A 17,300-nucleotide genomic window follows, 5' to 3' on the forward strand; every position below is an offset into this window, starting at 1 on the left:
AATATATATAGGACTTCAAATGGGCCAAAAACCCAAACCTATCTGAATCCCTTTAATCCTACAATAAACGGACCAGCAAACTCGATGTTGTTGCGGGGGCGCTGCCCTCGCCCGCTCACCAGCGAGCGGGGCCGCCGTCCGCCCACCGGCGAGTGGAATCCCCGCCTGCTGTCCGGTCAGCGGGATCCCCATGTCGGGGGCGCTGCCCCCGAACCCCCGCATTCCATGTGCAGGAGTCACATGTCGTCGGATCATACTTCAATTTTCCTAAGCTCATATGGGCGTACCCGGTATGAGAAATAAGGGTCCTCGAAGTATTCGCCAACTCCAACAATATTAACTCTTTAAAAGAATAAACTCAGTAAGTAACTCAAATGAGTAACTTAATCACACAATTGGCGAGTCAGTTTGATACTATCAATCTAAAAAAAGGTTGGTAAATTAAAAGCATTGCTAAGTTAGCAAATACTTGGCGTTAGTAACTTGCGCTCTTAGTGCGTGCAGGGGAGGAGGCCGCCGCAAAGAGTTTGGTGCTCAACCTCAAATTTTGGCCGAAGTCGTTAACGCCTGGACTGCAGCTCCGCCGCTAACGATGACGATGATCGAATTGAAAGCGGCTGCCAAATCAGATTGAAAGTAAAGTCCGTGAAGACCGGACGCACTAGTGGTGGACGTGCCGCGACACGGCCCTAGCCGTGAGGTTGAGGAGCCGGACAAAACAGCACGGAAGGTGGTCGACCCCAAATTTTGGCCAAAGTTGTCGAACTTCTTCGACGTCCGGATGATTATTTTCCTATAGCCGCTGCCAGCTCCGCCGCTAACGCTGCCGACGATAGACTGGAAAGCGGCTGCCAGAGCGGGTTGGAAGTAAAGTCTGTGAAGACTGGACGCACTGGTGGCGGACATGCCATGATCCGGCTGCCTTGGCCGCCGTGAGCTCGAGAAGCCGGACAGCATCACGGAGGCGGCAGCGGCGGCGGACAGAAAATATGTATTATTTCATGAATCGGCCCATATCTCATTGGCAGGCCCAATGACTGAGCACTAAGAACACCGAAATGCTTGACTATTATCCACGCGACCAAATAGCTGGTCAAGAAAGAAATTCCTTCGAAAGCTCGAAGACATCTTTGTTAATGCCTAATCTTTCAAATTCGAGTATAACCGAACATTTTATATCCGTATTAGTTCTGCGCAACACCTTGAGATAATGATAGAAACGCCCCGGTAATTTTCGATTAGGCATGACGTGAATAAGGAGGAGAGCTGCACGAGGAAATACGATTCTCTTGTGACAAGGAACGTACGATCAACGTAAAGCAGATTTGACATTGTTTTACCCGAATTATTTTCTTTTCTAAAAAGCACACGGCTCTAGTTATAACCGGAAGAAGTTATTGTAAGCACCAGGTTCAATTAGCACAACACGTGGACCCAAGAATGACATGCATTGGATCCATATGATTCGGGTGCGGTCAATGGTTTTCCTATAACCAAATATTAAAAAGTTTAGTCATTTTTGTAACAGAGGAACTGGAGAAGGACGTGGCATGACGTGAACTATTATGTACTGTAGAACGTTTTTTGTGAAAAAAATATGAACGAAAGATCCCATTAAACTAATTTGGGTCCATGAATCTAAGAAATAGTTAGGATTCTTGATCTCTCTAATCCTTTGTGCTTTTCATCATAAGTTCATCCCCTTATACTTATGAGTATTGAATATTCATATTAATGTTTAAGTTAGTTACTTCCGAAAGCCTCGGGTCCCAAATAATAAGAGTTAATCAACGACGCAAGATATCAATTTCTCTAGCTATGCTCGTACAAGTTGGATTGGGAAATAATCTGAGCCCCATACATGTAACGTATCTAACTTCATGTTTGCCAGATGACTGATCATGGACAAGAAAATCCAATAATATCAAACCCTCGCTTTCGTCAAGAAACCAGCTCCGTTGGTCATCAACGCAAGAGTTACTCAAATCCAGCCGTTGATCTCAAGCAAATCCAAAGAGTCGAAAGTAATATCAAAAGATAACGGCAGAGCAAGCTGTTAGGCAAGAGCTACGTGCATCGTGTGCTTATTTTTATGGTCAAACTCGCTGAAGCGACGACCTTCTCAGCATCCGACAAAAGTCCCTATCTTGTTAAACCATACAATACGCCAGCAGAGTACAAAGAAGCACAAAAGAGGAAGAAAGAAGAATATATATCACTCTGGCACACCGTAGCGGCATCGACTTGTCGAGCTCCCACATGAGGCCTCCATCCTCTGCAATTTCAAAGTAAAAAAATGTATTATTTCACGAGACGAGTGTATGGCAGAGGGAAAGATCATCTCGCTAGACAGACAATAACATGATGCGTAGTATATCACAGGTTATGTATCTTAGACTACTTCAAGCACGTGAAAGCAGAACATGTTCCCAAAGAACGAACCGAATTTATACATCAGCAGCAGTACCACAGAAAATCCATGTCATTCTTCATCAAAACTAAGCAGTATCTTGTAATTTTCCAGGAAAACTGCACCACAAAGCCTAACTAATGTAATTGAGTCCTGAACTTTCCAATTGTTCGATCAATTCCTAAACATTTACCGAAAGAGCAAATGAGTCGTGAATCTTTAGATTATTTCAATTAAGTCCTAAACTTTTATCAAGAAATTGCAATTCATATAGTGAGCAATTTTAGGATTTGATTGCATCTTTTGATAAAAAAATTAGGACTTAATTGAAGTAAGTGAAAAGTTTATGACCTAATTGCTTTTCTTACATGAATTTGGGACTTGCTGCGTAGTTTTTCCATAATTTTTTCTTACCACATTACAGTGAAGATGTCGGGCTGGCAGTTCAGGGTCCCACCGAGAATCATCCAATCGTCGCCACCGGTGCTGTTGATCCGAGCCGTAAAGGTGACGCCCATGCACGAGAAGTACACGCCGAACACGGGCACCCACCCCAGACCCAAGTGCAGCCTCCGGTTGGCTTTTGCAACCACGTCGATGGCAATTTCCCCGCGCTTCAACGTGCTCACCAGGGCCTTCACGCCCAAGTCATTGACGATCGCAATGGTCGACAGCGCCTCGGCTCGGACTGTGGTCACGTCGCGGGGACCCTGAGTGAAGGTGGGAACGAGGGAGGGACGAGAGAGAGGGAGTCCGCTTCCAAAGCTCAGGAGGAGCTTCATGTGGGTGTACTTGACGGGGATCAGCTTACTGGGATTCTTGATGGTCAGAGCCATGTTCCATCGGGCGGTGACGCGGGAAGAGGAGATATTGAGGGACGAGAGTGAGGAGCCCGGGTCGAGCCTGAACTCCGGCGGCATGACAGCAGGGATTGCCAGGAAGGTGACCATGAGGAAGAAGAGAAAAGTGGGTATGGCAAACACCATGCAGTGGCCGATGATCTGCTTGTACCTGTCGGGAGGCAGCGGCGGCGATGGCGATGGCGGTGCCGGGTTGTTGTTACTTGCGGCGGGTGGAATGGCGCGGAGGTTTGCCATTGGGATTGTGTGGAGTGCTTTTTTGATTATGGGTTGTGCAGTCTAAGACAGCTATGAGAGGAGGCAGCAAATTATGAGGGGGCGATATTTTGGTGTGTGGTCTCTCCTCGGTGGTTGTTATTTAAAGGGAAGAAGAGGTGGTGCTAAGAAATTACATGAGTTAAGCCACGATTATATTAATCAGTTTTAGTTGGCCCAGCATGGACGCAGCCGGCGAAAGAAGGACGGGGACGGACATAGGGACTCGTGAAACCGTTGACCGGTAGACGAAAACACTACGCTCCGCAAGCACCTTGGACTTCGACAATCCGCAAGCACCTTGGACTGCGACACTCCGCAAGCACCACCTTGGACTTCGACAATCCGCAAGCACCTTGGACTTCGACAATCCGCAAGCACCTTGGACTGCGACACTCCGCAAGCACCACCTTGGACTTCGACAATCCGCAAGCACCTTGGACTGCGACACTCCGCAAGCACCACCTTGGACTGCGACACTCCGCAAGCACCACCTTGGACTGCGACAATCCGCAAGCACCACCTTGGACTTCGACACTCCGCAAGCACCACCTTGGACTTCGACAATCCGCAAGCACCTTGGACCGCGACACTCCGCAAGCACCACCTTGGACTGCGACACTCCGCAAGCACCACCTTGGACTTCGACAATCCGCAAGCACCACCTTGGACTGCGACACTCCGCAAGCACCTTGGACTTCGACAATCCGCAAGCACCTTGGACTGCGACACTCCGCAAGCACCTTGGACTTCTACGCTCTGACAGCAACGTGGTCCAAGTTGCTTTTGGAGCGTAGCGTTTTCGACTACCGGTCACTTCACTTTCTTTCCAAAGATCTACAAATGCCAGGGCTCTATCTCACTCTGTTAGTCCTTTATCCGTCCAAATTAATCATCAAACTACAATGTTGACTGATGTGAATGTATATGCTACGTGAGGAGATGGCATTATACTCTAGGGATAATATAATGATTTTGTTTCCAATCCAACAACCAGAACTCTTGCATTAATTGCGATATCTATACCATATGATTTTTTCTTGTTTTGGCCAAAAAATTATTATTTTCACCTTAGATGGATATTATGATGAAAACTAACATTTTCATGCAAACTTTCTAGATTAAAAAATCATGGTATTGCAAAGTTGAAGATTATTCATGAGAAATGTATTGCCCAATTCATGTGAAAGTTATGTCTTATATTACTCGAGATGAAATGGAGTAACAAATAAAAATGAGTGAACAAATTTGTGATATCGTAGGCTACCTAACATACCTGTCAATGAATTTTTTTTTCTTTTAAATTTATTGTTTATATATCTATTTATGATGTGACCCACATGACTCTAAAAAACAAAGGATTCACACACATGACGCACATATCAGTACCATCAGTTTTGGTTAAAAAAATTAGTTTTGATGAGCTTTAATGTTGCTAAATAGCAATTAGTGAAAATTCTAATTTTTTTTGTAAATCTTCCTATTAAATATTTTGTTGGAAGTTTTGTATTATTTTCTTTCAGTATTATGATGATGTAGCTGATTACATATAGAATATCCTCCTATCATCTAACAACAACAATCGTGAATTATCTATTTATGGTCGAGTCCATGTATTTTTACGTTGATTGTACATGAGCTAAGAATTTCTCCTTCATTTTGTTCAAACGAAGAAGATTCATATAGAATAGGATGCAAAACCATGCTAAAAAACACATTTCCATTTTACAAAAATAAAAAAAAATAAAATAAAAAACAAAGCTCGTGTAACGAATGAGTATGCTACTAGTTTTGAGTAATATAAAAATAGGACAATTCTACTATCCTGTTTCCAAAAAAGAAACAGATTTTTTCCGTACTAGTAGATTTCTAAAAGAGCTAGTTAGGTCGAAAAAAAGTTACCGGTTAATTGATTTCTTGGTAACTTATTGACAACTTAATGACATTTTTATGAAATTATTCATTCCTTTTTACAGTTTGCAATCTATCAGCTTTTCTTAATTTTTTACTAACTTTAGTTTGTATTTTTTGCAAATGCCTCGAATTTACCAACTCTTGTATGAATTTATCAATCTTTATTTGTGTGATTACCAGCTCTAATAAATGGTAAGTCACTCAATTTTAAGGTTAGTATTGTCTAAATGAATTTGGTAAATTAGAGGCTTTGTTAAGAAATGCATATACAAGTTTTCATACAATAAAAATGTTAGCAAATACTTGGCGCTTGAAACTCGAAGCTCACCTTGCCGCCGCAAAGAGTTCGGTGCTCTAACCTCAAATTCTGGCCAAAGTTGTCTCCGACACCTCGATGATGATTTCCCACGATCGACTTGAGAGCGTTCGCGAAAGGGGATTGGAAGTCAAGTCTGTGAAGACTGGCCGAGCTGGTGGCGGACGAGCCACGACACGGCCCTGGCCATGAGCTTGAGGAGCTGGACAACAGCACGGAAGCAGGCCACGGAGGTGGTGGAGAAGCAACAATCTGCTCTAATTTCCCCAGTAGCATAATCAGCCAACGAGTCTAAAACCAAAGCCCCGCTAAGAGTTGGTTCGAAATCTGCTAACTCCTAAGTCCTACGGAGACTGAATCTCGCAGAAGCAAATTAAACTTCAATAGCTAGTATTGCTCGTTTCTCAGTGAAAACTCTCACCACCCTCCTGAACCATGCCATAACCACCGCCTGTCGACATGGTTTCCGAACCTTGTTCCGAGTACAGGAGCATGAAACTGTTCCCAAATCTCTTCTTTTTGTCCGACAAGCAAAGCTCATATTAGGCGAACCATATTCCTGATGTATCAAGATCAGTTCAGATGTAAGTTTATTCTATACATAGCTAAGCAGACTTTCAGTCTACAAGCTCACTCACCTAAAGTGAACACTGAACTCAGGCCAACACAGTGGCTACTGCCTGGAAGTTTGAAGCTCCAAGCCTGAGAAGGAGGCTTACTGATGCTTCAACCAGAGAAGCACCCTTTACTTAACCTAAGCAGTTTACCAAATATTACTTTGAACTTAAGCCTTTCGTTAAATGTTGCTTTGAACTACATCTGCAACCAAACAAGCCGATATTACATTGACTTTTACACCAATTGTTTGTTGACAGTTCAACTCTACCTTTTACAAAGTTAAAAGTCCGCCCGAGCTTGGGAAGACGACGATAACACCATAAATGGATTTCAAACAATAACATAACAAGCATTCAAGCGTTGCATTTTACTACAGGATACAAGATACACACCCCTTGTTTGGATTGTGGATTACAATCGGCAAATGAAACCCCCAAACTTGACCTACTCTACTGGTCCCCCGGATGGGACTTAATCAGCAGTCCAGCTCTGCTCCACAACCTCCCTTACTCTCCGGTTGTATTCACGCTTGTTCTCACTGAACATTCGAGCGGCTTCTGAGTTTGCAGGAGAGTTTGGATTGGGATCGCACAGCAAAGACTGCGATAAAGAACAATGAGATTACCAAAAAGGCAGATTGCTTGAGCATGACTGAGTAAATACAGATGAAGCAGTAGCATTAGTAGGAGGTCAAGGCAGGGAAATATGGGTGATTTCTAAGCTAACTATGAGCCAAAATAATAAGCAGACTTGACAGCAGTCACCCTTTAACAAAGCATTCCACAAAAGACATCGATTCATGTTCAGTTTAAACCTACTGTTGGCTACTGGTGCAAAGATACAGATGTAAATTCCATCATTCACCACAGCAATCAACTAAAAGAAATTCTCCTTCCCGATGTAAAAGCCAATCAAGTCTCTAAAAGAAGGTAACATTATGATGAGAGCACGCTCTGCCAGTCCACCTACCAGTACTTCATCTTGATGTCTAAAAGGACTTCAAAAATATCAAGCAGATAGCAAACCCAAATTTTAATTGAAGAGAAAAAAATGGTCAAATTGTAAAGCTTCAGGCAAGTATTCATGTACCCACTACATGCCGGCATACAACACAGCTCAGTGAAAAACGGCTTAATTTCCAGAAACAGGATTACCAAGGCACAAAGCTTCAGTTCATGGTCAAGAAGAGACTATATTAAGACAAAAAGAGTTAGAAGAGACTTTTACTCGTCAAAAAGGAGCCAGCAAATGAAATAACTGGCTTTTGGATTGCACAAACTTAATGATTATATCTTGATTATCCTGTTTGATCTGTAAAAGCTAATCTTGCATCAATTATGCAAGAAACAAGAACATTGCCGAATTCATTACCTATTCAGCACTGTCAACTCCACGATACTTTAATGGCCAATGGTGTCGAACAGAAAAATATAAGAACTGGTTTCTAAGATCAATTTAATTTTATATAATCACACATGATCATGCAGAAATGTTTCTCAAGCAACATGCTTTCCGTATCTCTAGTTCTAAAATTTTCAGGTCGGTTTCATGCTTTAATTTCATTTTTTGAACTATGGATAAAAGTGAAAAGCATTCAATATGTCACGTTAGTATAAAGGCTTAAAAAAAAAGATGTTCAATGGTTACAAGAAACATGTATATGGTTGACAGTGAACGTTGAATGAAAGAGAGGAACATACAAAAGCCACAAACAACTCAATAAGCACACACACTTTGCACGGAGTAAGAAATAAAGACGGTAAGGGCCAGTTTGTTCAATAAAGACTCTCTAGGAAATTGTTTTCGGACGTTCTAGTGTTTGGATAACGAAAAACTACTCGATCGCCGGAAAGAGTTTTCTATGGACTGAAAACAAGAAGCTTAGATTTCTAGCAAGAAGGAAATCATTTTCCCTAATTTCTTGCTTCGTTTTCAAGTGAGAAAAATAGGTCTCTCTATGTCTATTTCCTATCTCTCATCAATTTTTTTCATTTTTTTTTTGATAATTCTCATCTATGTTTTCATAAATCTTTTCTACCATCTCCCGAGTATAATTAATGCTCATGTTCCTTTACATTCTCAAACAACACAATCATATATAATATTATACAAACATAATTTCATAATTTCTTTCCTAATATCTCTGTAATTCATGTTATTTTGATGGAATACAGAATAAACAGAGAAGATGTTGATTTCATTTTGAAGGTCATTACATTTCGTTTTTAACAATACAAGCTGCCTCAGTGGATTCGCTTATTATCAAATAACATAAAACCAACTTTTCAAACTTGTTTTCAGCACAAACAAAAGCTAGAAAATGGTTTACTTCCTCTGCAATTAAATTTCCTTAAAAAGTTTTTCAACGACAAGAAGTTCTCGGTGAAACAGACAAATCCTAAAGGATGAAGCCATTTCAATGTACATAGAAACACAAGATGCAGAGTTCAAATTTAAAACCAACAGATTCATCCACCATTATCCAACTAGCTTTCTAGTATAGATAGTAAATAACGAAAATACCTGTATAGATGTGAGTATTGCTGCAACATCATATATCGGACTCCACTGGTTTTGCAATATATCCAAACAGATACTTCCATCGGCATAAACTATATATTTTTCAAGAATAAAAGAAGTCCATGAGAATCATTATACATGATGAGAGTAAATGTGAACTGAAAGCAGCTTGTAACTTGTTCCTGCAGCAACTTACTGTTTGGATGAAACATTCGAGAAACAAAACGCACTGTCGGAGGTTTATTTGGATAATCCTCTGTAAACTGCAGAGTCAACTTGAACGTACCTGAAAAACTCGAGCAGATGTTTTCATGTAGAAACAACTAAAGTGGGATATTCTCATGTAGACATCGAATATAACCAATGGAAGCAACCAGGATGAAAAGACAAAAGACAATTAGACAGTGAATCATCTCCCTTTAGTTGAAAGAGCGTTCTTGATATGGTCCCACTTGGATAAACACAACAAGGCCATGAATATAAAAGCCCGCAATAACCATAATAACAGTGATAATTTATTACTAGTGCAAGAGATCATTGCCACAATCTCTGCAAATACATAATCTCACAAAAAAAAAACAAGAGCACCACAATCTCAACACAAATGGAGGTCTACATAAGCGAAGAACAATCAGTGGAAGACTTACCTCCATCCCATGGAGTATCATCAGGACTGCAATACAACCAAGAAGAAACAACAAACAGCTTAACCAACTGTACTGATGATATGGGAACCAAACGAAAGGAAGCAAAGATAATTGAAGAATCTAAGAGTTCTCTCCAACGTACCCGAATATCACAGCATTCCAAAGCATAATGTTGTTATCTTGGGGTGCACCACTAATGCCTGCCGGTGGGTCCTGTTGCAACCTCTTAAAATCCCTCATCAGCCTCTTCCTTGCAGGAGTTGACATTGTGGTCACTGCCCACGAATTCCAAACGGTAGTCAACTCAACGAAACGAAAAAAAGGCAGTTGCAGGCCATAATGTATAAACTGTGCTGGATGCGATCTGAGGGAGCTAAAAAGTTCTGTTTTCATTTAGTCAGTCACACTACTACTACTATCCTAACAGCTACCGATTCCCGAAGAAAGGTATGTTTGCATGGAGCTAGAGTCTCTATTCAATTCATCCCTATCCCTAAACGAGTAGATGTCATGCGGAACCCTGAACTCCATAATTCTCTGGTGGGTTCATAATGGATTAGGTTTGGACGACTGAGAAGACATCATCAACTCCACCCTTACGGCATTAGGAGATGACAAATGCGAAACAACGAATACAACCTAATAGGCTCCACTCAGCAGCAGACACCAGCTGGGGAAAAGCAAAACTCCAACCTCAAAAGTCCAATACCCTTGAATCCCCTAAATTTCCACGAAATTTTAAACCTTCTAAAAGGAAGCAGCAATACCCTCCAAGCAAAATTACAAGTCTAGACATCAAAGAACAGGAATTTTTAACAGACGCATGCACAAGCCAACACCAGACAGCAAAAAAAGGGAGAGCTTGAGCTAGGGTTTCGGCCGGAACACGCCGCCCAAGGATCCCTCGATCCATCAAACCGAATCCTCAAGGTCCCACGAAGGGATGGCTAGAAATCGCAATTGAACCGGCAAATTTCACAACACAAAAGCGGAAATTGAAGCCACGATGGGGCTGCGCCGAACCTGCCGGAAGGGAGAGCCGATGAAGAACACCCCCTCTCGAAGCCGTCCAACCCCCAGCAGAACAGAGGAACGAGCTAGGGTTGCCTCTGGCGATCGGGAAGGCCGCCGAGCGAGGAGAGAATCGGTCCCCCACGAGAGGTGAAAAGTGGGGGGGAGAGATTTTTCTGCGAGCGCTCGGTCCAGGGAGAAAGATCGAAGGAAGCTTCGCTTTGGTTTATGCGGGGAGAAAAAGAGAGAGAGAGAGAGAGAGAGAGAGAAAGGAAGAGAGAGAATTGATGTGATAGGCGGCGTCCGCTGTTGCCGTGCGCCGGCGTCGCACCCGATCTTCTCCCTCGTCCCTTGCGGCAGCTGGTCGGCTGGGCCGCGCCCCATTCATTTGGGCCTTTACGGAATCGGGCCCATAGCTCACCGTGGCCCGAATGGGTGCTAACGGTCGAAATCCTCCTTGCAAGTGTCTGTTCCTCGATAGGTCGAGCCGAAAATAGTTCGACCCAAATTGATCCATTTAACCCATTTTGACATGTTCTTATGGAATATATAATCAACTCGAATCATATTGCTAAAACGTTTTCATACTTAACTTAATCTTGGAAAATCCATACCTAAATTGAGGTGAGAGCGCGAGAGTGAGGGAGGGCGAGAGAGAGTGAAGAGAGAATCGTAGATGTGGGTTGAGTGTAAGCAAACTGTGAATCCATTTAACACTCATATTATTTTGATTTTTACCATTTTAAATCCATTTATGACCCATTTACTGAATATAACTTACTCACACGGTAACTCAACCCATCAATATGGATTAAGAAATAGATTTATGATCCATTTTGATAGGTCTAATCATAATACGAGTGATCGGTTTCAAGAGAAGAACCCTAAACCGATTGGGTTCTTCTCGGTTCCAATATCGAATTGAGTAGTCCTAAAATCTGAGTGCCCCATTTTTGGTTCTATTCGAAAATTGGGCTTCACTTTCCATTTTTCAGATTTTTTTAAAAATCAAATAATAAAAATAATTTACTTAATAACAAATGAACATCGGTTAGTTTTTTTCTTCTGATCACATTGTCAGTTCAAGTGGCCTTTAATAGCATATGTCAGTTGTAGTTTTGCAAAACACTTTTCTTTGTGGTTATTATTAAGGATATCCTCTACTAGTTGACATTCCACTAATTAAAATAATTACAAAGTCACATGAGACTAAAGAGCGGCCCAAAGGGAGACTCGAAATTGAGACCTCTTGATTCTTGAGGCAAAAGGGCTAATCGTGTTATCAGTTGCGGGCCAACCAACTTGGGTTCGCCATTCCTTAACTACCATGGATACGACACAGAATTGTCAATCATGTTGAGAGAGCTTAGCAGAAACCTAATACGTTCACCTAAGGAGATCGTCAAGATGGAGCCCAATCCAAACCTGTTAATATATCCGGTCGGACTTGCATATACTTAAAATTATAAGTCAATTGGTTGTGTGCAAATTATTATATATTAACTACTCCACATTACACCAATTCTCCGATATCGGATTTCTTAGATTACAACTCATTCGTATTTCTCAACAATCTTCCCCTCGTGTGTAAGCCAAGTATTAGGTTTACTCCCCTTAATTCAAGTATCTTTATATACCAATATGTCGTAACTTGAATCTTCAACTCCCGCCTTCATACCGAATCTCTTTCTTCGAAGGTTGTCATCAGGGTTACGTTGCTACCCCAAAATGCCCAACTTCACTCATTCATCTGACCAAAACTAAGAAGGCTGTGCAGAAATCACGTTGGTCAAATTCTTATCACCAATCAACTATCGGCTATGATATCAGTTATTAAGAGTCTACAATAGAAACCCGATACCTTAAATGGAGAGATCAGCAAAAGAGAACCTAAGTCCGATTGCGTTAACATATTTAGTTGGAAGTTAGTATGAAAAAGACACCAAAAATTCTTTTTATCAACAATTTGAGACACATAACAATAATTATTGAAATTTCACCATGGAAAAAAGAATCGATCTTTTGAGCACCAATCAATAGATTTCTGCATGTATTATTATACGAGAGAAATGATTGAGTAAGAGTCTTTAATTTACTATGAGAATAACAGCACGTTCTCAACCACAAAAAAAAATAAATAATTATAAATTATTGTGAGTACCACTCCTTCAAGAATTTGTGGCTCACAGCTCACAATGTAGTGTTACTCTCCCAGTGACCCATGGACTCTTACACTAGCAAAGCCCCTTGTACAATATCTCTTTGCCTGTTGAACCATCACGATGGTACACCAATTTGAGTAAATTAGAAACGACCCTTGCCTTTTGAAATAAAGCTACAAAACACTGCAACTTAATTTGAAGGACCAATAGGCCAACGATTTTCCACCTCAAACAATAACAAATCACCAATGTAAGTCTGCAAAGTAAAGAAACAAATCGTTGTTCCGGCCCTTCTCTGTGAACAAAAGCTGTTTGCTCGGAACAGCTACATATTTTATCATGCTGCACAACTTTCTCCATCACGATACAACTAAAGTCACCGAAATATGCACAACTAATGAAATGCCATCATCTACTTAGCTCACAAATTTGTGCGATCCCTGTTATCGTTTTGGGACGTGGATGCACTTTTCGACAAAGAGAACGGCAACGAAGGAGGTGCAATCACAAAACTTCCGGGTTGAGAAGCACTCGTCGAGCTCGATTTGTTCAAGGAACTCAATGCACACCTGTTTGCTTGTAACGCCTGGGGGAGGAGAGAAGAGGCCGTTGAAAAGGGTTCGGTGCTCCACCTCAACTTTTGGCCGAAGCTGTTGCTGTCTCCGACCCCCTGATGATGATCCCCTATAGTCGCCGCAGCAGCTCCACTGCTACTGTTGCCAATGATCGACTTGAGAGCGACTGCCAAAGCGGATTGGAACTTGGGGTCTGCCGTGATTGCCATGGTTGCGGCGGCAATGGTGTCTGGTAGAGATTGTTGAGTAGGGCTAGGGTTATTCTTGATTTGCAAGTAGGGTTGATAAGCTGTGTGGTTCTTGTTTTGGAGCTGAGTGGCGTAGTTAAGAAGCCCATTGTTAGCCCATGACATGGGAAGATAATTATCAGATGGATCGGGCGAACTAAAGCTTAAGCTTGTGGAAGAGTATCTTGACGTTGTCGAAGGGTAAGTATGGGAGGAGTATCGATTGAAATGCGACGAAGTCGACGATGCCAATGACAGGTTCGAGGAAGTGAGGTCAAGAGTGATTGTTGGGCAGGTAGGAGCAGATGACATGGCCAAGCTGGGCAGGTAAAATTGCTTCGATTTCGAAGCATCGGACAGATAAAAGTTAAGCCCGTGAAGGTCGGCCCCAGTAGTGGCGGATGTGCCATGACTCTGTCCTGGCTGTGAGCTTGAGGAGCCGGACAACAGCATGGCAGCAGCAGCGGAGGTGGTGGAAGCCATAGCAGTGGCCGACATTGGAAGCGGGTGGTTATGCGCGCCTTCATATGTGGTTATCAAAATGGACATGTCCTCAGCACACCTTTGCACCTGATTGTCCACAAAGGAAGATCTCCAATTAGAAGGGCGAGCTATAAGTTCATCCTATAATTTCTTACAACGTGATGAATGAATGACTTAGGTTTATCCAAATATTTTCAAGTCTTTACAATTATGATTTGTCAATATGGCGAGAGTAAATTAAGCTACCTGTTTTCTAACAGGGCAGGATGGCGCCACCGTACACCGATAGTACGCTCGAGGGCATGGGTTTCCTTTTGCAATCTTTTGGCCATACTTTCGCCATTGACATCCGTCGTTTATCTGTTGAAGAAATACCATAAACTTTTCTAGCTCAGTTTGCAACATTCAACTATACAAATAACTTGATCAAATAATCAACGAAGAACAACTGAAGAGAATATGTCTCCCGACAAATGTACAATAATATAATTAAGCTCCAAATTACTAACCGTCGCCGTGTCGCATTGAGCCCGCACTGAAACCCTAACTTTCTTGGGCGGGTTTTGCTGGGAAACCTCATCATCCCCATCTGATCTCATTGTTTTGAGGACTTTGCTAGGTGGCCAAGTCTGTCCGGCTTCTTCCTTTAGATGATCTTCAAAGCTAGTCGCAGGACTACTCTTGTTGTTATTATTATTCTTCAGCAAAGCTTCGACCAGACTCATTCTCGATGCATCGGATAATTTGCAGTCCAATGAGAGACCCAAGTCTTGATCTTTGCTAATATTCTCTAAGAATAGCAACTTCCCCTCGCGTGATGAAATCGATGACTTGTTTTTCTCATCATCTTTCTCTGAGTGCTGGCTTGAGGTGGCTCTTCCCAGGCTGAGAGAAACAAGCTCTTCAGACTCTTCAGTTTGTTGCCTGTCATCGTTACCATTAGCGGCTGCTTCATTATCTGAAGGTTTCTTTTGCTCCTGATCGGGCTTGACGATGTCGAAGAACTGCATTTGGAGGGTCTTGTACTCTTTCATTATGCGGTCCAAGTACGTCTTCAGCCTTTGATTTTCTTCTCTCAACTCACCCATTTCGGCTCGGGCGGATTTAAGCGGATCTTGTTCCTAAAGATACGAAATAAAAACCAAATGTAAGCTATAGTAATTAAGAGTATTCATCTTATAAAGTGAAAGGGAACAGGTAGTTCAACAAAACTCTGAATTGTGGTTTTTGAGATGTGCGTCTTAATTGTAAGATTAGTATATCCAAATCGGAAATAAATTGGATCTCATACAAGTCATTGTCCACGTTCTTTCGCAGCTGGACAAAGAGGGTCAATAATGACAGAACTCAGGATCTTTGACAAGGTTTAATATTTGGACAGACAAGTCAACTCCTGGACCTCTTGAACTATTGAATCTCAGCACCTTTTGTTTGAAGAAAGATGTGTTCTTTTTCCTCCAATTTTTTCACCGCAAAATTCATCCTTAGCATAAATCAGCTTACATCCGCGCTTTTCCACCGGTAATCGGTAGCTGGAACAGGACAGCGAAGAAGATGTTTTTCCGAGGATTTATTTTGGATAATATTTGAGGGACAACCTAAGTATATGTCCCTCAATATCAAGAATTTTCTGCCTTGTAAACTTAAACATTACCAAGATCTGGGAATCTGTAAACCTAGAATCCATGATAACACGTCGAACATATCGAGCCAAACATGTCATAGATCAATTTACCTGCTTACTGGTGCTTATGTTTTTTGGCTCAGGAGAAGATCGCTTTGAATTATCATTCCTCTGCTGGTTCTTTTCTCCATCTTCTACCTGAAAAGTGAAAACGCAAGAAGTGCCTTAGTATACTGCATGAATGCATGGGTTTGACGATGTGCCATCCACCACGAATGCATGGTTTGCTCGTCACTTCCTCATCATGCTGTTCAAGCGACGACAGAGACTAAAGAAAGCCAGGTCCCGAAATCATATCCTATTCCTCCGGCAGCAAAAATGAAATGAATTATCAAAGGAGGACCATCTCTTTTTACCTTAACAACGCTGCTCATTCCGCAGCAGTGTCCACCGCGGCCGTCAGGCTCAGCTCTTTGCTCTTCCATGACCATTATCACTTCAGCCTTCATGGCTCTTCTTCTTCTTCTTCTTCTTCTCTCTCTCTTCTCTCTCTCTCTCTCTCTCTCTCTCTCTCTACTTATCTTTTTTTCTTCTTCTTGTGGCCCTTCTTTTCTCTATCCTCTCATGAACGGGACTCTCTCTATTCCTTGATATAGGCCTCAAGCCTGAGGTATTTGACTATTCTTAGCTTGCAGTACTTTTTTGCATCCCCATCAAAAATACAAGTCAACCCAGCTCAGCCCAAATTGCAACTCGGATTTGATTTTATATAGAAATAGTTGAAGAATCCAATTTCAACACATTTGAACTTGATGTCAGACTAGATCCAAACTCATTCAGTTCTTTGAAAAATAAACAGATACGACTATAGAGAACTTTAAGCCGCAATGGTCGGAACCCCCACCTAACCCTAGCTACTAACTTCGTGGAAACTTCATGTCATACCATTTTTAGAAACTCAAAAAACAAGTAGAAGAAAAGTCAAATGGCAATTGGTCCACGGTCAATGTTTTTTCTCCACCGCCGCACGGCCGCCGGTGACCGGAGCTCTGGCTTTTTTGTCTTTGGATCGGTTGCCCCTTTTGATTAATCTAAACGGGTGTGAAGAAGAATACTTTATGCAACCTCTTTGTTAGGACAAAGCTTGGGGTTTAATTATGCTGCACATGAAATTTTTTAAGCATTGCCATATGGTGTTGACCTATCTATCCAAACGTAACCTTCATTTTTATTTCGAATCTCGAGTTTTGATCTAGCGCGAGACATGCATCATGCGACGCATATTATTAATCTCGTTCTACAATTTAGTATATGGTTCTTTCTTTAGTAGCTAAGAGTATATTCCCTTATATGTGTTTCGGTTTCAAAGTTATCTCATGACATAGTATACGATTCTCATTCGACATTTTTCCTTAGAGTGGTTCAATAAACTTTCCTATAACTCGATTGCAACGAATGCGAATTACTGTGAATTCGTGAATTTCGATGTTTATGATTTTATAGACTCCGCGGTCCGTGTGAATTATAATCCTAAGTTGAATCTAGAGGACCACGTTCGTGATGTGGATGTGCCTATAAATTATTAGGAGATGCAAGAATAGCGGCAAGACTTCATTTCAGCCGACTAATCTTGGGATTTGGGACCGTTGATGTCTGACAAACTTTATAATTTTTAACA

General features: G+C 41.8%; 3 protein-coding genes across 3 annotated transcripts in view; all 3 read right to left on the bottom strand.

Annotated features, from left to right (window-relative positions):
• Positions 1-10,696, bottom strand: part of LOC115678813 (ubiquitin-conjugating enzyme E2 2-like) — a 39,226-nt gene extending 28,530 nt beyond the window's left edge. Inside the window, exon 1 of the mRNA XM_056318954.1 lies at positions 10,564-10,696. The gene's annotated coding sequence lies outside the window, so the exon portion shown is untranslated. The remainder of the gene's footprint in view (positions 1-10,563) is intronic.
• Positions 6,576-10,696, bottom strand: LOC115662202 (ubiquitin-conjugating enzyme E2 2). The gene is made up of 6 exons (XM_030584376.2): positions 10,564-10,696; positions 9,683-9,815; positions 9,541-9,566; positions 9,090-9,179; positions 8,897-8,985; positions 6,576-6,973 (listed from the first exon to the last, which is right to left on the bottom strand). Exons 2-6 carry the CDS (start codon positions 9,805-9,807, stop codon positions 6,845-6,847), a joined length of 459 nt encoding a protein of 152 aa, XP_030440236.1. The 5' UTR covers positions 9,808-9,815; positions 10,564-10,696; the 3' UTR covers positions 6,576-6,844.
• Positions 10,697-12,731: 2,035 nt separating this feature from the next.
• Positions 12,732-16,225, bottom strand: LOC115662201 (WRKY transcription factor 72A-like). Its single transcript, XM_030584375.2, has 5 exons — positions 16,039-16,225; positions 15,734-15,820; positions 14,508-15,119; positions 14,245-14,358; positions 12,732-14,085 (listed from the first exon to the last, which is right to left on the bottom strand). The coding sequence occupies exons 1-5, from the start codon at positions 16,129-16,131 to the stop codon at positions 13,135-13,137; spliced, it is 1,857 nt and encodes a 618-aa protein (XP_030440235.2). The 5' UTR covers positions 16,132-16,225; the 3' UTR covers positions 12,732-13,134.
• Between the last annotated feature and the right edge of the window lie 1,075 nt (positions 16,226-17,300).

The sequence above is a fragment of the Syzygium oleosum genome, unplaced genomic scaffold (genome assembly GCF_021117445.2).
Source record: "Syzygium oleosum isolate NSW1041296 unplaced genomic scaffold, Sole_v2.1 Sole_v2.17, whole genome shotgun sequence".
NCBI classification, from domain to species: domain Eukaryota; kingdom Viridiplantae; phylum Streptophyta; class Magnoliopsida; order Myrtales; family Myrtaceae; genus Syzygium; species Syzygium oleosum.

Excerpts from the sequence above, each read along its gene's own strand:
- LOC115662202 (XM_030584376.2), bottom strand. The coding sequence starts at position 9,807 with ATGTCAACTCCTGCAAGGAAGAGGCTGATGAGGGATTTTAAGAGGTTG. Across the intron at positions 9,567-9,682 it reads TGGAATGCTGTGATATTCGG|TCCTGATGATACTCCATGGG; the intron begins GTACGTTGGAGA and ends GTTGTATTGCAG. Across the intron at positions 6,974-8,896 it reads CAATACTCACATCTATACAG|TCTTTGCTGTGCGATCCCAA; the intron begins GTATTTTCGTTA and ends TCTTTATCGCAG.
- LOC115662201 (XM_030584375.2), bottom strand. The coding sequence starts at position 16,131 with ATGAAGGCTGAAGTGATAATGGTCATGGAAGAGCAAAGAGCTGAGCCT. Across the intron at positions 15,120-15,733 it reads ACATAAGCACCAGTAAGCAG|GAACAAGATCCGCTTAAATC; the intron begins GTAAATTGATCT and ends TCGTATCTTTAG. Across the intron at positions 14,086-14,244 it reads CCTGCCCTGTTAGAAAACAG|GTGCAAAGGTGTGCTGAGGA; the intron begins GTAGCTTAATTT and ends GTGGACAATCAG.